Source organism: Herpailurus yagouaroundi, unplaced genomic scaffold (genome assembly GCF_014898765.1).
Source record: "Herpailurus yagouaroundi ecotype Mexico unplaced genomic scaffold, PumYag 142, whole genome shotgun sequence".
NCBI lineage: Eukaryota > Metazoa > Chordata > Mammalia > Carnivora > Felidae > Herpailurus > Herpailurus yagouaroundi.
Genome location: NW_024412397.1, coordinates 62,057,568 through 62,078,060, shown reverse-complemented (window position 1 = coordinate 62,078,060; position 20,493 = coordinate 62,057,568). Strand labels below are relative to the sequence as shown.

At 45.7% G+C, this 20,493-nt stretch overlaps 1 protein-coding gene across 1 annotated transcript in view; it reads right to left on the bottom strand.

Moving 5' to 3' along the window:
- GNAL (G protein subunit alpha L) overlaps nucleotides 1-18,400 on the bottom strand; it is a 156,902-nt gene extending 138,502 nt beyond the window's left edge. The window contains exon 1 of the mRNA XM_040479418.1: nucleotides 17,557-18,400. Within this exon, the coding sequence (XP_040335352.1) occupies nucleotides 17,557-17,941 (385 nt within the window). The 5' untranslated portion in view covers nucleotides 17,942-18,400. The remainder of the gene's footprint in view (nucleotides 1-17,556) is intronic.
- Between the last annotated feature and the right edge of the window lie 2,093 nt (nucleotides 18,401-20,493).

Here is a 20,493-nt window from a genome sequence, read left to right as displayed (position 1 = left end):
TTATTTTATTTTATTTTATTTTATTTTATTTTATTTTATTTTATTTTGTTTTGTTTTGTTTTGTTTTGTTTTGTTTTAAATGTTTATTTATTATCTTTGAGAGAGAAAGAGAGAGAGTGCGAAGAAGCAGGGGAGGGGCAGAGAGAGAGGGAGACAGAGGATCTGAAGTAGGCTCCATGCTAACAGCAGAGAGCCCAATGTGGGACATGAACCCACAAACCACGAGATCATGACCCGAACCAAAGTTGGACGCTCAACCGATTGAGCCACCCAGGCACCCTATTAGTTTAATTTGTTTTAAGTTTATTTATTTTGGGGGAGGGCAGAGAGAGGAAGAGAGAATCCCAAGCACAGAACCCAGTGTGGGGCTGTGTACATATTTAAAAAAATTTTTTAAGTTTATTTATTTATTTTGAGAGAGAAAGAGTGTGAGCAGGTTAGAGGCAGAAAGAGAGAGGGGAGAGAAAGAATCCCAAGCAGGCTCCTTGATGTCAGCTCACCTTGATGTCAAATTCACCGACCATGAGATCATGACCTGAGCTGAAGTCAAGAGGGGGCATGCTCAACAGATTGAGCCACCCAGGTGCCCCTCTGTACATATATTTAAAACAATTTCAATTTAACTAATTAATTAATTAATTTTTAATTTACATCTAAATTAGTTAGCATATAGTGCAACAATGATTTCAGAAGTAGATTCCTTAGTGTCCCTTACCCATTTAGCCCATCCCCCCCCTCCCACAACCCCTCCAGCAACCCTCTGTTCTCCATATTTATGAGTCTCTTATGTTTTGTCCCCCTCCCTGGTTTTATATTATTTTTGTTTCCCTTCCCTTATGTTCATCTGTTTTGTCTCTTAAAGTCCTCATATGAGTGAAGTTGTATGATTTGTGTCTTTCTCTGACTAATTTCACTTAGCATAATACCCTCCAGTTCCATCCACGTAGTTGCAAATGGCAAGATTTCATTCTTTTTGATTGCCAAGTAATACTCCGTTGTATATATATCCCACATCTTCTTTATCCATTCATCCATCGATGGACATTGGGCTCTTTCCATACTTGGCTATTGTTGATAGTGCTGCTATAAACATGGGGGTGCATGTGCTCCTTTGAAACAGCACACCTGTATCCTGTGGATAAATGCCTAGCAGTGCAATTGCTGGGTCATAGGGTAGTCCTATTTTTAGTTTTTGGAGGACCCTCCATACTGTTTTCCAGAGTGGCTACACCAGCTTGCATTCCCATCCTCTGTACATATTTTAAAAATTCATCAATGTTGTTTGTTTTCCATTAGTAATTTTTATTGTTGAATATTTCATTGCATGAAGATACATAATTTGTTTATGCATTCTCCTGTTGATAAAATTTGGGTTGTTTCCTGTTTTTGGCTATCTTGAATAAAGTTGATATAAACATTCTGTATAGATCTTTTTTTAAATTTTTATGTTTTTAAAGACTGTTTTTCATTTTATTTATTTTCAGATAGAAAGAGAGAGAGGACAAGCAGGAGAGAGAGCAGAGGGAGAGAGAGAGAGAGAATCTCAAGCAGGCTCCATGCTCAGTGCAGAGCCTGATGTGGGGCTTGATGCCACGAGGCTGGGATCACAACCTGAGCTGAGATCAAGAGTCCACACTTCACCAACTGAGCCACCCAGGCACCCCATGTACAAATCTTTGTGCAAACACGTTTTCATTTTTCTTGGGTAAATTCCTAGGAGTGGTATCACTAAGTCTTAGGATAGGTATATGTTTAACTTCGCAAAAAAAAAAAAAAAAAAACCCCAACAACAACAACAACAACAAAAATCCAATAATTCTTTGAAGTAATTGTACAACTTGTACCACCAACAAAGAGTGAGACTTTAGGCTCTAGATAAGGGCTCAGCAAACTTCAGTTTGCCACCTGTTTGTATATAATCCATGAGCTAAGAAAAGTTTAAATGGCTGAGGAAAAAAAAAATTGGAAGAAGAATAATACTCCACAACACTTTACAATTCTATGAAATTCAAATTTAAGTGTTTATAAATAAAGTTTTATTGGCACACAACGACACTCATGTGTTTCTGTGGGGTCTGTGGCTCCTTTCTTGGTACAACGCAGCACTGTGTAGCTGCCACAGAGATCCTATGGCTTGCAAAACATATTTACCATCTGCCCCTTAGAGGGATTTTGCTGACCCCTATTCTGCATGCTGATCAACATTTGGTATTGCTGGATTTTAAGCCATTCTTGGGGGTATGGACTGCTATCTCCATGATTTTAATTTGCATTTCCTTGATGACCAATGATGTTGGCAGCTTACTGATTCTTCATGCATCATTTTTCGTGAAATGTCTGCTTCAGATCTTTTGCCTGTTTTAACTGGGCATTTTTTATGTCAGTCTGTAGGATTCCTTTTTATGTGCTGGAAACAAGGGCTTTACACCTGTGAGATCATGACCTAAGCTGAAACCAAGAGTTAGATGCTTAACCAACTGAGCCACCCAGGTGCCCCGAGGCTGTTTCTTCTTAATAGTGGCCCGGGTGTCTTATTTTCTTTTATTTTCTTTTATTTTCTTTTTTTTTTTAATTTTTTTTTTAACGTTTATTATTTTTGGGACAGAGAGAGACAGAGCATGAACAGGGGAGGGGCAGAGAGAGAGGGAGACACAGAATCAGAAACAGGCTCCAGGCTCCGAGCCATCAGCCCAGAGCCTGACGCGGGGCTCGAACTCACGGAGCGCGAGATCGTGACCTGGCTGAAGTCGGACGCTTAACCGACTGCGCCACCCAGGCGCCCCCCGGGTGTCTTATTTTAAATTGTTAGGATACTTTTATCCCGTAATCATACAATCCAGATATAACAGCCTCACATATTTGGTTATAATGTTCTGTTTTGAGAATTTAAAGCACACACAGAGACAGTAAGTCGTAGTTCTGCTTCCCCCCTTCCCACCCTCCCCCACCAGCTATAACGATAATCCTGGCCTCCCCCTGCCCCACCCTAACTATAACCATAATCCTGGAGTCCTCGCCTTCTCTCTCACTCATGTCCAATTCATCAGCAACTGTTAATCTGCTTTCAAAATCTGTCTAGAAACTGACCACTTCTCATCACTCCATTGCTACCACCCTGTTCCAGGCTTCCACTGGCTATTTGATTTATTACAATAGCCAGAGTAAAATCCAAGATCTTTTTAGTGTCTTGTATGTTCCTACATGGTTGGCCACCGGCTGGGCTTCTTCCTTGACCACGCTAGGCTCATGCAAACCTCAGGGCCTTTGTACTCGCCTCTCCATATCCTGAGATGCTCTTCTCCATAAAATTACCTGGTCCTATCTTTTATCTCCTTCAGGGCTTGCTGCAAATATCCATCTTCTCAATGAAAGCTTCCTGAACAAGTTATTTAAAATTGCAACCCAGTGCTCATTCAGCAATCCCTGTGCTCATCAGATGTCATTTAGGTGGCGGCAATGATGAAGCACAGCAGAGGTGCCTAGTGGGCAGGTCCCCGGAAAGAGAAGTGGTTATAGAAAGGGTGGGAAGAGCTAAAATCCTAGTGTCACTTATTTTTGCAATTCTGTTTAGTTGCTGGCACTGGGGGTGGCCTTAGAAAACCCTGATTCTGGGCTGTTCCTTTATTTAGATAAAACTTGGGCTTTGTCCCCTGTAAGGTGCAGATATTCCTGGGGAAGGGAACACATAAGACCTTGCCCTTAAGCCATGGTATGAATTAAGGAACGACAGGAACAGGGGGCAGGAAAGTGCCTTCAGCGTACTCTGTGTCTTGAATTTTCACAATGATCCTTCTGGAAAGTACTCTCATCTTCATGTTATACTGAAGGAAAGGAAGCTCAGAGGTGTTGAGTAACCTCCCAGGGCCTACACGGCAGGGGCTCTCTGTTAGTTCACACGGCCGCTTTCTTTATGGATATGTGCATGCAGAAGACAGAAAATATAGACAATGGTTCTGCCATATGTAAAGATCCAACTTCGACCCACAGCACCCAGCCCAGGAGGCCAACCCACTCTCTGCACTAACCAGCCCAGGAAGTGAAACCCTTATCTCAAGCAACTTGTTCCAGAAGGCAGACAATAACCCTGTAACAATTGGTCCCAAGTGGCCAGGACTTGATTAATTTTTTTTTCAACGTTTATTTATTCATTTTTGGGACAGAGAGACACAGAGCACGAACGGGGGAGGGGCAGAGAGAGAGGGAGACACAGAATCGGAAACAGGCTCCAGGCTCTGAGCCATCAGCCCAGAGCCCGACGCGGGGCTCGAACTCACGGACCGTGAGATGGTGACCTGGCTGAAGTCGGACGCTTAACCGACTGCGCCACCCAGGCGCCCCCAGGACTTGATTAATAACTGACAGCTTCCTTAATTTTTGTCCCCAACCTCCAACTTAGGACCACCTGGAGAATGGCAAATAGGTACTCCTAACCAATCGGATGGGATGCCCTTTTTCTAGTTAGCCCACCTGCATCCTCCCCTCACCAGCAGCCTCTGCTGGGAATTCCACCTGAGGCCTTTCCTTTTTTCCACTGAAAAGCTTTCTGGCTCCTCTGCCTCTGTCTCTGAGCCTGCCAGGTGCAGCGACGGTGGCTGACTCTCCCGCTGTCACAGGCTCTGAACGAACAGCCTCTGCTTGTGCTCATTTGGGTGGTCACCATGAAGTTCCACAGTGGGTTCACAGAAGCAGCTGAGTTCTGGGTACACAGTGCTTGTGGATGCTTTGGGGTGATAAAATTGTTGTTGGTTAGCGTGAAGGACTGCGGTATAGCAGCGTCTCGCAAGAAGCGGTGTTCAGTCTGGGTTCCACGGTGTCCATGGCTGGGAACTTCAGAGAGGATGCTCCCAGCAACCTGGGATGGGGGGTCCTTCCCTCCCCGCTTCTGTCACCCCTGCCTGGGGGGTGGGTTGCAGGGGGAGATGCAGGAAACAGACTATTCAGTGAAGACACAGGGAATGGAGTCTCTAAAAGGCGGCTAGTTAATACCAGCTGTGGAAAAGTCTGTTGACCCTGTAGCTGTGCTCCTTCGGAGCCCTGACCGGGTGCGGCTGAGTCCTCCCCTCCTTTTGGAAGGGAAACTGAGTAACAGAGCCCACGCTGGCTGGGGAGGGCCAAGGGGGAAATGTGGACCAGGGAGGGAGACCAGGCATTTCCAATTGGACTGGAAACTCTATGGAAAAAATTACAAATGATCTCGTACCATCCTTTGGCCTTCAATTGAATTACAATTCTCTAGTAATAAAATGTTATCCTTGGTAATGGACTTAATCTTCATTTAATAACGCGACAGGAATGACTAAAATGCCCCACTTAAGAGCAAGGTGCTGTATGGAGAAAATGAAAGCAAATACTGATATCAAGAAAGGGGAAGAGAGGCAAAAATGGAGGAGTGGAGCCCAAACACCCTAGCGCGGGCCACTTGGTGGGTTCTGGGGGCCGGGGAGGGAGCTAGTGAGCAGATCAGGCAGCTGGAGCTGTCCCTCTGCACCTGTGTATTAACAGGAGCAGGTGCATATTCATGTGGGGGAACATGTCCTCACAGCTCATTGGTCATTGGTTGTCCCTAGCCCTGTCCTCACTGCTCCCACCCTCTGCCCTGAGAGCCTGGGCCCTTAGTACTTCCTGGGCCCCTACCGAGGGGCTATGCCAAGAGTTTTGGCAGAACTCCAAGCTGTCTTCCCCTGTGGTGTCTAACTGGTTCTCCTCAAAACACTGAATTTCTTTGCACAGCAAAAACCTACAACAGTCAAAAAAAAAAAAAAAAAAAAAAAAGAGTAACTTCCAATACACTGCGTGATCCAGGCTGTGACCCACCGTGTGACCCACAGTGATCCATGGTGTTCAGGTTCTTTTGAAGAATGGCTTGCTGCTTTTTTTTTTTTTTTTTCCCATTTTTGTTTGAATAACAGGATTTTGAAACCCATCATCTATATTCCTAAGTGAACATTCAGCTATGCTTGATTTAAATCAGGGACAATTTACACATAGGATAACCTATAGGAATTTATGCCAAGGGAGAGCTGAGGCAGAAATAAAAGGCCTTCCTTGGGATGGGGCAGTATCGGGGGAAGCACGCCTCCCTGTGTCCACTTTGGTGACTCACTGACACCAGATCCCTCCTCTTCCTCCATCCACAGGGCCACACAGCTCCTGCGTCTGTACCTGTGTGAGACCAGTGACCCTGTCCCCCTGCACCCTGTTATGAGCTCATTATTGTGTCCAAGCCCAAATGGGAGCGGTTTCTTCTAAGAAAATACCATTAGACCAGAAGAGGAAAGTGGATCTGAATATTAAAGAAACATTCTCCATTAGGCACAGCAAAGTATATCAGACCAACTTCCTCTCTGCCTGCTTTTTATTTCTAGGCAGCATATATAAATAGTTGATGTTCAGCATGCTGTTCCATTAACAAATAATTCTACAATGAAGTACCAGTTAAAATAATTTCAGAGATAAAGAATTATGTAATTGTCCATTACTGGCCCAGGAAGGAAAGAAATGTATTAAATGGCTGTCTTCCTCTCATGGCATCTGATTGGTTTTCTTTAGCACATTGGGTTTCTTAGTACAACGAAAACCTGTAATAACCAAAAAGAGAGGGTTACTCCCTCATGTCCCAAGAATGTCACATATGTCAATTACAATGTATCTGAACTGGACTTTGAACTTTGCAGTGGACCCAGAGTTTTAATGCACCTCTGGAAAACGTGTGATTTTTTTTTTTTTTACTTTTTGTTTGTTCTAAGTGAAACCTTAATATACTCTATTCCAACAAACCCCTCAAAATAGAAAGCAAATCCCTTAACTTTATAAACGGAAATATTCAACAAGGGTATTTTCATTTTTCAGTGAGAAAGCTCTTTGGAGGTCGGACTTGGGTGACCTCTGCCCAGAAGCTCCTTTGTACGGCCTCGTCCCTCTGTCCTCAGTGCATCATGGGTACTGGGTTATGCTGTGTCATTCGGGTGCTTTATATCCTTGTCTCCTGCACAAAGCCATGAGTTTCTGAGGATGACCTCATATGCCAGCCCTTGGCAGACCTGATAGGTCGCAGGTACCATTGACTGTGATCAAAATAATGAAGGAGTGGCCCATCATATAGCACTGACCTCCTTCTGAGCACACAAGTGACTCAAACAAATAAGGTCAAAGAGCTGATTGATTTGGAACCTACACTCCTCTGGGATATGCTGGCTTTGGCCTTGTTCTAGGTTTCCTTCTCAGGGAGCTGTGGCCTTATGGTTTGTCTACGTGGTCTCTAAGGCTGACCAACCCTCCTTGGGGGCTCAGGTAGGGTGAGGCCCAAGCACTCCCAGGGATTAGCACCCACCTTCTTATTCTGTCCTGCTTCATGCTGTGGGCCCTAATCCACTTTCCGAGTCTTGCTCTGCTCACTCAGAATGGTGACTTTTGTGTCTACATAGATCTTGGTAGCTGGCCTACCTCTGATTGTCTTTCCCCTGAGAAAGAAATACAATCTGGGTCTCAGTGCATGTGTGCCTCATGATTCTGACTCGACCTGATGCCTCTTACTGAGAAGCTACTTGTGGGGAAAGAAGAATCAGAAATTTAGGTCTTGGCCTCCCAGCTGGAGCATGCATGGAGATGCCAAATTATACTCTCTAGATGTTTCTAGAAGCTCCTGCAAAACACAACTGCTTCTCTGCAATGAAGTTAAAGGTTTCACATTATGGCTTGGCATTTATTTTTACAGTTATTTTCTTTCAAACTATAAAACAACAGTTAATTAGAATTATACCATCAAAAACTCCTTACCCACTACTGTGCAGGGGCGGGGGGAAGAACTGCCAATGCCTGGATCCTGGGTAAGCTATTCCCCTCACCTGCGCACGTTTTAAAACCACTTTCATCAAAACTTAAAAACTGTTGTCCTTGGGGCATCTGGGTGGCTCAGTCAGTTAAGCTCTCAACTTTGGCTCAGGTCACGATCTCCTGGTTCATGAGTTCGAGCCCCGTATCGGGCTCTGTGCTGACAGCTCAGAGCCTGGAGCCTGTTTCGGATTCTGTGTCTCCCTCTTTCTCTCTGGCCCTCCCCCGCTCGTGCTCTCTCTCTCTCTCTCTCTCTCTCTCTCTCTCTCTCTCTCTCTCTCTCAAAAATAAATAAGCATTAAAAACATTAAAAAAGAAGGGTGTCCTTATGACAGTAGTAAATAAACAGTGTCCACTGCTTAAATGTGGACCGTTTTTGAGGGTCGAATAACAGCCCTGAACTTCACAATGAATATGTTTCTTCATAAAAAAAAAACAAAAAGATAAACTTTTGTTTTCTTCATGCCTCTTTACAGTCAGTCTCCCACGATGGTGTAATTCAAGATGCAGCTTCTAGTATTGATTTATAAAGCACTTTGATGGTTGGGGGTAAAAGGAGCCATCTCCCTCTCACTTCACACTGCATTTATACTGCCGTTCAAACTTTCTTCATGTTCTCAAACCATCCGTCCTATTTGGTAAGCACCCCAGGTCTCCGCTACCTCCTGAGCACCTCTGGGTTCTTTCTGTGGCTCTACGATGAATAGGGAAACCGGGCTGCCAGGTGTAAACTCCCAGAGGGTTTCAGGATGCTTCTGCTGGTGGTCTGCTTTCAGGATCTGTAACAGCATTATACACATTTATGTGCAAACGCCAAAATTCCTCCAAGCAATTAAGTTCCTGCCTTCCTTGTGCTCCCCTGCTAAGAATGCATCCTAAGGAAGGGGGAAGCCTATCACACTGTTAGATTTCTGTGTGACCCCTACTACTGGTGTTATTCACCCATGCTGCTGCCATTCAGCACATAGCACGCGCACACTTACATTGCTATTTCTTTTGCAGGCTCATGCCCTTTTTCTCTGACCACACTGTGAGTATCTTCTGGGCTGAGACTGTATCCTCTGCCCCTTGGAATCTCCGTAATATTACCCAGAGGAGCAACTGCCACACAGTAGGCTCTCAAAGAAATGTGTGTGGTAAGTGAGCAGTAGAAGTGATTCAATGGATAAAGCACCCTTTTCCCTCGTGGCTCAGGGTATCGATACAATTGCTTCTTGTTTTCCTCTCACGCCGAATGTCCTCTGGCTGAGTTCGTCCTGGACGACTTTTAGGGCGTATCTGACTTCCTGGGAGAGAAAACTCACTTTTCTGCTGCAGAAAAATACACCGAGTGAGCCCTAATACAAGGTATAGGGATGCGGGCCTCCCCTAGGTCTGTCTCTTCTGTTAGGATTAAAGAGAAGGTGACCCAGTGGGCTGCTTTCACACGTCCTTACCCACCATCCGGCTGCAGCTGTGCTGGGCACGCGGCCCACACTTACCCTGGGACAGCTTTGCATCTTCACTGCCCTCACAACAGCAAGTGAAGGCTTGATGGGAGGCCCCCCCCAACATCCTGTCTTCAGTGACACTGGGTACGACCCCTTTTGACAGCAGCAGCATAATGATGCTGTGACTGCTCTTGACTAGGACACAGAGATCGGGCAGCCCTACAGAGCAGATGCGAGGCCGCCTGGAGGTCTAGGGCGCGGCATGCTACTCCCCACACTGCGGAGGGGCTGGATTGCATTCTAAAAGCCTTCTTGGTTGCCAATAATTTACCCCCTAGTACTGCAGGAGGAAATGTATTCAAGTGGTGCTTTTTTATGCATAAGCCATAGCTTTTGGTAATGAGACACGATCTCTCCTGCTTTGGTCAACTTTTTGGGCTTTTTAAGAGGAGGGCCTGATGCTTGTGGTCCTGGGCTCTTCCTCTTGGGATCCTAATTCAGGGATAAGAATTTTTCTCCTTTTCTATTAAGGGAATTTTAAAAAAAGATCTAATTTTAGAGTAGTTTTAGATTCACAGCAAAATTGGAGAGTATAGAGACTTCCCATATCCCCCTGCCCGCCTTCCCCGCAGCCTTCCCCTACCACTGACATTCCTAGATCAACAGGGTGGTTTGTTTGTTACAGCTGATGACCCAACACTGATGCATCTTTATCCACTGAAGTCCATAGTTTATATTAGGGCTTATCCTTGGTGTTGTATATCCTTGGTGTTGTATCCATTGGAAAAATAGATAATGACCTGTATCCATCATTACAGCATCATACAGAGTAGTTTAGCTGCTTTAAAATTCCTCTGTGCTCTGTCTATTCATCCCTAGTAAGGAAATTTTAAAACACTAGGCAGTTTTCACTGTCCCTAAATAGAATTAGAATCACTGCTTCAGCTGACAGTCTGATTCTCTTCTCTTTTTTTCAGTTTAAAGAGTTTGTTTTGGCTTGAAACCAACCAAAAAAATAACTGAGTATTAATAAATGTAGACATGAAGTCAATTATTCTGGGTGCTGTGGGGTAAGGAACAATCATTCAGGGTTCTTTGTTTACTCCAATTGCTTTATTGATGTCGTGGGGTTTTGACAAGCTCCTGCTTATCTTTCAAAGTCATGAGCTGATTTGAGGCCCTCGTAGTTAGGTCTTACCTTTGAAAATGCTTACACTTGGAAACTTTTCATAGACCGAATTAGCTAGAGAATTTGCTTGATCTTTTGGTTTCAACTGAACTGAACAACCTGCTTGCCACTGAAGAATTTCACTCTAGATTGCAAATGTGTCTGACAATGTCAAGAGAACAGTTACCTGGGGTAGAGGCGGGGGGGGGGGGGGGGGGGGGCCCCCCCCCCCCAGGGCCCACACACCTGAATGCGAGACAGCAGACTCACGGGAGTGCTAGGCAAGCCCCGGGGTTCTCTCAGGAACCCTTGTGAGCACAAACACCTGATCATTCCTTTCCCCACGTCTTTCTCTTCACCTGCAGGAGGCAATCACCTGTACACATCCTGCAATTTCATTTGGATCCTTCCAAACCCTTTCCTTAAGGCCCACGTTGAAAGTTGTGGTCACTGCTGTCTTGTCCTCCCCAGAATGGGCTCTGTGACAGTTGCACTGTTCCTGCCTTCTTGTCTCCAGCCTCCTGTACCACCTTTGCATAAAGTGAAAAACGCTGGGGATTCCTTTTTGGTCCTAATTATCTTTGAACTCCCAGCTGAAACTCCTTGGCTTCTCCCAGATGTCTTTGTTATTCTTTATACCTTTCCTTCTGCAACACTCTTCTGATCTGGGGCCCTGTCCTGGGCCCTTCTCCTACTCTGAATATTCTCCTGGGGTGGCATCCCCTCCCCCAGGGCCTATTGCTTCCCAGAGAATGCCCACCGGCTTCTCATGGGTGACTCACCTTCAACACATTCCAAGCGCAACTCATTGTTCTTTCACTCCGCCTCTCTCTTCCTCCTAAGTCCCCTATCGTAGGGGGTGCCATTGCCATATTGCCCGAGAGAGAAATCTAAGATTTCACCAAGACTCGCGCCCCCCCCCCCCGCCCCCCCGCTGCCCCCCCTTTCCACCACCTCCTCGGTCACCAGATTTGGTGGATTCTACTTTGCCTATATCTCGATCCCCTCTGGCCCTTCCTCTTTGTTGTTACTACACCGGCCTGCATTCACTTCTTCACCTCTCTTGACTGGACCACTGCAACCTTCTCCAGCTGGCTGTTTGCCAGTGTGGTGCAGTGAAGCCAGACTGCTGGGTTGGAATCCTGGGCTCCATTACAGAGAGGTTGTGTGAATCTGGAATGGGATTAGTGTTTTTAGACTGTGTGATCTCGTGTTACTATTTAGTTTACAATTTAGAGTATGGGTATTACAGGGAGGAGTGGTTCCACTTAATATAGAATTCAGAGATTGTGCCAATTTATGGAGTCTTCACCAGGTGCTAAGCTCTATGCCAAGTAAGTTTACATACTTTTTTTTTTTTCAACTAATTTCAATTAATCCTGTCAGTAAGCATGTGGCATCAGGATTATTATCGATATAGAAACTGCAGCCCTCACCTACGGTCGCATAGCTGGTAAATGGGTATGTTGGGATTTCAAACAAAATTTTTGTCTGACTCCAATGCCATGTTCTTAAACACCATGCATCTTTTAGTGGATCATAAGTATATCCCCAAGTTTTGAGAGTATTCATAAAAAGACTTACATATTCCAGTGACACAATCACAGTAGTTGACATCTAGTTTGAGACCAGTTTCAGAGCCAGTACTAATCATCTGTATAAACATGAATGGGTTTGCAAGTCATTATGGACTGAGCGGTGTCCCCTCAAAAGTCATATGTTGAAGCTGTGTTTCTGAGCATGACTATCTGAAGACAGGGTTTTTAGGAGTAAAGTTAAAGGCGGTCATAAGGGTGGCACCCTAATCCAATAGGGTTGGTGTCCTCATAAGAGGAAGGGAGACCAGCGCCCTCTCTTGCCATGACAGAGCATTCGAGAAGGCAGCCATCTGCAAGCCACGAAGGGAGACTTCCTCAGACATCGAATTCTGCTGGATGTTGAACCTGGACTTTCCAGCCTCTGCAAACTGTGAGGAAATTAATTTCTGTGGTGTAAGCCACCTTGTCTGTGGTGTTTTCACAGCCAGAGCTGACTACGACCCAAGTCAAAGAAAGCAGCTTTGACTGAGTGCTCTGACCTTCCGGTGTTTTGACAGGTCAAAGAACAGCTTGAATTCTGGGAATGAAATCTGGCTTCATGTAAACAATGCCAGTGTCAAGCCTGTAAAACTGTAGTTAATGAATTAAACAGTAGCATGATACAGAAGTTGTGACTAAAATACCATAAGGGCATGACATCCCCTTCCAAGGCTGTAAGGAAGTGTGACGCTTCTGTGACTTTAGGAAAGTGAAGGTGTAGTCAGGTTATCTGGGACTTCTACTGACTTTCAGAGCCACGCTCCTACGGGAAGCTGGGGCAAAAGGCAGGCAGCGAGTTGACGAGGATGTGCCGCAGACAGCCACGAACCTCAAGTCTACTGCACAACTCAATGGCTATCTTGGCCACTGTATGCATTACCATGAATTAAGGGGGGGAAAAAATAACCCAGGGGCGCCTGGGTGGCTCAGTCGGTTAAGCATCCGACTTCAGCTCAGGTCATGATCTCACAGTCCGTGGGTTCGAGCCCCGTGTCGGGCTCTGCGCTGACAGCTCAGAGCCTGGAGCCTGCTTCGGATTCTGTGTCTCCCTCTTTCTGCCCCTCCCCTGCTCACACTCTGTCTCTGTCTCAAAAATAAATAAACATGAACAAAAATTATTACAAAAAAGAAAAAAAATCCCAGCCATTTATTTGAAAACAAACAAACAAACAAAAAAACAAGTGATCAAAACACTACAGTGGAGAATATTCCACGTTTCTGTGACTATACCAACCGCCTCCTCTTGGAACAACTGAACACTTGGACTGAGGTCATTCTGGTTTGTACTAACAGCCCGGCGCAGAGGGAAATCAGCAAATGCCCCAAAGGCATTGCTTCCCTGGTGAAAGGTGTATTTCTGGCACAGAAGTACCAATCATACAAACACAGGACAGGAAATAGTTGAATACAGCAAAAAAAACATAAATCCTACCCACCACTGAGAATTGGAAAATTGAGTAACAATCTGGAAAAGGAATAGTATCAAATGAGTAGCTGGGCCGTACATGACGGCTCTGCCCCAACAGGCATGTGGTGAACAAGGTTCACATCAGAGTCAACAAAAGCTGTGGAAGAAAAGACCGTGGCATCTACTATATGATAACCCCATGAGCTCAGTGGTAGAAAAATTCTCTCGGACAATGGTGAATGTAGCTTTCCTTGCTCAAGGTGTTTGGATAAATATTCTGATCCTACCTTCAGTTTTGTCAACCGTGTTTTCATCGGTGTAGACCCAGGGCCGCTGCCACTGGAGCCTAGAAACGTCTGTGTTGCTTGGGATAGAGATCAGAGATAAGAACTGGTGGCCTGTGGACTGCATCAGGCACACAGGTTGTGTTTTATTAATTTGAGCCAATGCTTAAAAATAAGTAGGCGTCAGATGAAAATGGGCATTTTCATCTTGTTTCGGAAATTCAGAAGAGCTGGCAACAGTGGGCCTGAGTTCTCACAAGGCAACAGTGGGATGAAGCTAGGACACAACGGTCCCTTGTAGTCAGAGCGTGGTCTGTCTCTGAAACCTCCTTCTGAATTGTGCCCCTCCCCCTACCTCTCATTCATAAGTTGAAGCCCTAACCCCCAAAGAGCCTATATTTGGAGACAGGGCATTTAAGGAGGTTCTTAAGGTTAAATGAGGTCATAGCGTGGGTCTCTAATCTGATTTTTCCATCTCCCCTGTGTACAGGTGTACAGAAGAAAGGCCATGTGAGGACACAGCAAGAAGGTGGCCATCTGCGAGCCAGGAAGAGAGGTCTAAAGGAAACAAAATCTGCTGCACCTCAGACTTGGACTTCCAGCCTCCAGAACCGTGAGAAAATAACTGGCTGTTGTTTGGTACTTGTTATGGCAGTTCAAGCCTACTCATATACAGCTCATGCTCTGGAGAACAGAGTTCTCTGAGAACTCCTCCCCATGGTCCACCCTACGCACCTGACATGTGCCCACTTCTCTGAGACCATTCCCTCCCCTTTCCTGCTCCACTGCTCTAGCTCTGACTCCAGGATCCTTTCTGGATCTGTGGCCTGCTAACTGGAACCTCCATCTTATCTCCACACCGTCGCTGCACCCTCTTAAAATCCAGCCACCCCATGCCTGAAAGAATGCTTCATCTAAAGGTTACAATGGAATTACATCCCTCTTGTTGTTAAGCCCTCATGGGTCACATTGGCTCCCAGACTCTAGTGCTCTTAGCACAATGTGGGGTGCTAAGTCCTGTGCAAGAAACAAAGCCCAGGTCATCGGCATGGAGCCAGGGGGGCATCAGCATGCATCAAAGCACCCATGACGTCCTGTGGACTGTAACAAAGTGCCAAACAAGAGATGCAAATAGAATTCAATATGGACACGAGTGAGTTAAACATTTATTCCCATGGAGGACTGTGGGCATGTCTCCTGGAGGAGATGTCAACATGGAAGATGGGACAGCCTTGGACCAGGGAGCATGGAGTAAGGAAGGGCCCTGAAGCGCATGTGTCCTTCCTGAGCCTGTGAGTTCTCTGATGCACATTCCGGAATAAGTAAATGGGGTTCCGCAAGCAAGATAAATGGCTACTCAACACAATAGCAGCAAAACAAACATTTGAGGACATGAGTGGTCAGTAAATCATGCTTTTGATTCAAAGTTTTCCAGCTAAATCCATTCTAAATCCTAACAAAACCAAGAACCCTTCTCAGTTTAACTCAAATCTATACAAAATCTGATAAACCATGTCAACCTGATGCAACAGTATATGTTTTAATGTTGACCTCTTTGGGTGACAGATACAATGTATTTTTCCCCCAAAGGGTGAGTCGTTTGGTTCAACACCATTTTCAATATGAGATTGATATACAAGTTACATTAGGCTATGAGACAATATCTTTAAAGAGGATAGGCATTCAATATGTGTTACTAGAAGTTAGTTCTTTGGCGCACATCAACCCCTTCATTAGATAGATCTCCCAGTTTCTCTTCAAAGAATCATAAGCTTATTCATTTTTATATATATATCAGAGAAGCTCTGCTTCACCTATCCTTTTATTTTTTAAAAAATTTGTTCAACTGCACAATCACATTAAAACATTACATTGCCACCACCCTAGACCTTATTTTATTCTTCTCTTATTTCTTGCGACCACAATCCTCTCCTTTTTGAGTTATCTTAATCTGATGCACTTACAAATTTTGGCTTGAGCAATTTGACATCAATTTCCTTCCAGACAAATAAGTGGGTGGGAGCATGCTTTAAGCACTTGCATTTCTGAAAATCTATTTTACCCTCATACACAAACAACAGTTTAATGAGATATGAAATTCTAAGATTACAATTCCATATTTTCGGAACTGTGGAAACGCTGCTCTGTCATAGTGTAGAAGTTAGCACTGTTGATGAGAACTCTGCTTCTGATGTGGTCCTTTTCCCTGTTCAGGTAACCTGCTTGCTTGTTTAGTTTTTTCTTCTCTGTTTCTCTCTCACCAACCGCCCCCCCCCCCATTTGATTTTATTTTACAATTCAGATATCTCACCAGGATACAGCAGCTAGGGTTGTGTTGTTTTAACTAGTCATTCTTGCAGTTAAGTGAGCTCTTTCAAATTGAAGACTTAATTGGTTCTCTAAATGTTAAAAAGGCCACCTTCATTTATAACCAGGTATCTTAAGTCATGGAACGGGTTCTTTTCCTATGCATAACAGAGCACAGAAGTAAACAGTTTTTTTTTCTTTATTATCTCATACAATTTGGGTCAAAAGCCCACATATTAATTACATTTTTTGCCTTACAACTTATTTTTTTAAGCAGTTTATTTATTTAGGAGTGCCTGGATGGCTCAGTTGGTTAAGCATCTGACTTCAGCTCAGGTCATGATCTAGCAGTTCGTGAGTTCAATCCCCACATGGGGCTCTGTGCTGACTGCTCAGAGCCTGGAGCCTGCTTCGGATTCTGTCTCCCTCTCTCTTTGCCCCTCCCTTGCTTGTACTCTGTCTCTCTCTCTCAAAAACTAAATAAACATATATTTTTTAAAAATTTTATTTATTTATTTTGAGAGAGAGAGGTAGAGAGAACACGAGCAGGGGAGGGGCAGAGGAAAGAGAGAGAGAGAGACAGAGAAGGAGGGAGGGAGACAGAATCCCAAGCAAGCTCTGCTCTAACACGGGGTTGAACTCACAAAGGGTGAGATCATGACGAGCTGAAACCAAGATTCAAGGTTTAACCAACTGAGCCACCCAAGCGCCCCTTGCCTTAACATTTAAAAGGCGTCAAGCAGCATCAGGAATTCATGATTTTTTAAAAATTTTAAAGGATTTATTTATTTTTATTCTCCAGTAGAGTACATAGAAAATGCTTTCCGGGTGTTAACTTGGAGAAGCACTGCTATCTTGCTACAGCTAAAGCTTTGAGAAAATCCTAGCAAACCGTGTAGCAGTTTGTTCCTTTAAAACGCTGGTGACTTGGTGCCCGCTTTCTTGCAGGCAGTTAGCACCACGCACAGCTCTCGGGGAGCCTGTCACGCTATTCTGCTTCTGGTTCTGAAAGAGAAGCAAACGTTCCGAGAGCACTAGGGCTGCAATTACTCAATGAAATAGAAGTGCCACATCTTCAGCTGTTGAAGTTACTTCTACAAGCCACACCCACCGACAACTCTGCCCTAATTCTGCGATTGGAATAAAGCTTTGCGGTCACGCTAAAAGGCCTTCCAGTCTCCTGCCATTTGTGTTCCTAAAACAAAGTGCAGCGTGACTACACCGTTGCAGGAAATGAGAAATTAGCCATCCCTGTGGATCTCAGGCCGGGGAAGCAAATCAATTGAGGGGGGAAAATTCCCAGAGAAGCTCATTAATTAGTAATATTTAAATGGGCAAATGGCCCAAATCACAAGGTGTGGAAGGCAGCTAAGGCCGGCAGTGTGTTCTCGGCCAAATCACGGATGTAAATACTGTCGGTGTAAAAGTCGACCTAGCGACGATTTCAGCCCGACCACCCGCCCCGCACACGTCTGCGACCGTAGCCCACCGGGTGCGGAAGGACCCGGGCCCCGCGCCCGGCCGGGGCGGGGCGCGCGCCGACGACACCTACCCAGCAGCAGGAGCCGGTGCGTCTGCTGCAGGTCGCGCTTCTGCTCGCGGAGCATGCGGTCGATGTTCCTGCTGACCTTCCTCGCCTCCCGCTCCGCCTCGCGCTCCTCCGCGCGTAGCTGCTCCGGCCGCCGTCGCCGCTCCTTCTTCGGGGCGGCTTTGGGCCGCGTGCACGCCGGGCTCTCGCCGGCGCCCCGAGGGAGAGGGGTCTGGGCCGCGCCTCCCCCTAGCCGGGTCGGGGCCGAGGCCGGGGTCGGGGCCGAGGCCGGGGTCGGGGCCGGCACCGGGCCGGGCCGCGCGTCCTCCGCAGGCGCTTCCGAGGCGGCGTGGGGGACGTCCTCCGGGTCCCCGAAGAGCAGCGGCCGCAGACTGTAGCACAGACCCATGTGGACGCGAGGGCGCGGGGCGCTCGGGGCTCACGCCGGGGCCCCCGCGGAGGGGCGGGAGGGGGCTGCACCCGCACCCGGCGCGGCGCTACCGCCCGCAGGCTGCGGGCTGGGGGTGCGGCGGGCCCGGGCCGAGGGCCACGGCCCCTCACTGTCCCGGAGGGCCATTTTGCATTTTCCGCCGGGTGCAGGGGGTGGCAGCCGCCCGGGCTGGAGATCACCTGATAACGCGGCGAGCCGGCCGCGCCGACGGGCCTCCACGAGCCCGGCCCCCGTTACCGTAAATACCGCCTTCCGGGCCGTCCCCCGTTACCGTAAAAGCCGCCACCGGGGCCGGCCCCCCGTTACCGTAAATACCGCCGCCAGGGCCGACCCTCGTTACCGTAAATACTGCAGCCGTGCTGGTTGCACCGTAAATCCTACCGCCTGGTCCACTCAGATTACGGTAAATATCGCCGCCTTGGCCCGGCCCCCGAGACGGCAGGCACCGCCTCGCGCTCGGGACTTCGATACCGTAAATACGGTTGCCCGAGTCCGGCGTGCAGCTGCGGACAGTGCCGCAGTGGCGGTGGTGGTGCCGTCACCACCCAGAGCTGCCATTGCAGCACTTAAAATCTGGGATAGTGGTAAAAGAGAACGGGAAGCCGGAGAGAGCGATGGAGATGCTAGCTTTCAGATCTAGAACTGCCGGATGTATTCCCTGCAGAGATTGCCGCACCTTGCCTCGCCTTTTTCTGCTCACTTACATTTTACACGCATGCAGACATGTCTACACACTTTTGGTCCTTACCGTAATTCTATTATGGCTTTGGTGTCGACAAAATCTCCACATCAGGAGGTCCGTGACATCATTTTTAACAACTACACTTAAGAAAACACTGAAAAGGAGAACGTGTAATTGTCATATGCTATTTTTATTTGCTAGGACGAGTTATGAAATTGCACTCTGTATACTATTTGTTGATCCACAGTATAGGGCAGAGAGGAGCAGAGGCACATCCAGACGGAGTGCCCTTTCTCCAGGCCTCCTATGGCTACAACCTCCCAGAAATCCCCAGTTTCCGTTGTTTCCCCTTTAATATCCATCATCTTATAGATCATTTGCAACAGATGAAGATTTCTGTTAGCTTTTAAGAACTCTGCTATAATATGTGGTCCTTAATTTCCAGCAAAATGACATGAAATATTACAACTGATGGTTAAATATATCTAATATAAATCCCGTTAATACAGCAGATTGGTCTGCTAAATGCGACACAGCATGTAACAAGTGTATGCTGTACCAATTGGCACTCGGTGTAAATATTACATTTGATTAAGTTTTTAAAGAAGGAAATTGGGAGATCTAGATTCACATTTATTTCAAGGCCCCATTAATAACAAATGTATATACCATGTAATGTTTTGGATCTAACAACCCCCCCAATTTCCCCCAAATTGGCTGCATTTTAGATCTTTGAGTAGTAGAAGAAAGAGGCTATAGAAAATCTAACTTGAGAAAACAAAAACAAAATTTATCTCTGTCATTCTCACTACTCCTTCACTGACCCATCCTCCCTGTTATCCATCCACTTATTTAGTATTTAGCAAGCACTGACAATATGCTAGGCATTCTGGTTCGTATCTGGTGAGGCAAAAGACATGGGTCCTTGTGTTTATACACTAGTGAGGTAGAAATATGTTCAATCACATACACACACAACTTAATACATTTATTATACATTTCAAATTATGCAAATGCTGTTAAGGGAAAGAACAGGGTTCTCTAAGAAGTTATAAGGCCCAGTTTAAATTGGGAAGGGAGGCCAAGAAAAGGAAAACCCTGATTCAAAGTGATACATGCACCCTTATGTTTACAGCAGCATTGTTTACCATGGCCAAGATATGGAAGCAACCCAAGTGTCCATCAATAGATGAATAAAGAAGTTGTAATAGATATATACATATATATTATATAGTAATACAGTATAATATATGGTATTCCATTATGTATGTATACATATATATTTTCATACTATATATCATATATGTATCTTGATTTTAGCTCAGGTTGCGATCTCATGGATCATGGGATTGAGCCCCGTGTTGGGCTCTGTGCTGACATTTAGAATCTGCTTGGGATGTTCTCTCTCTCTTTCAAAATAAACAAAACCAAAATACTTTGAAAAAAGAAACTTTTATTTTTTCTCAACATTAGGAATCAAAAGACCAAATGCAGCTTTTTTTTTTTTCCCACTCTTCTTTTCCTTTGGTCCTCTTTTAAAAATTCAAATTATGGGGCACCAGGGTGGCTCAGTCAGTTAAGCATCCAACTCTCGATTTCAGCTCAGGTCATGATCTCATGGTTCATGAGATTGAGCCCCACATTGGGCTCTGTGCTGACAGCACAGAGTCTGCTTGGGATGTTCTCTTTCTCTCAAACAAACAAAATACTTAAAAAAAAAAAGCCCCTTCACTTTGCCTCAGCATTAGGAATCAAAAGGCCAAATACGTTTTTTTCCACTCTTTTCCTTTGGTCCTCTTATAAAAACACAGATTATGGGGCTCCTGGG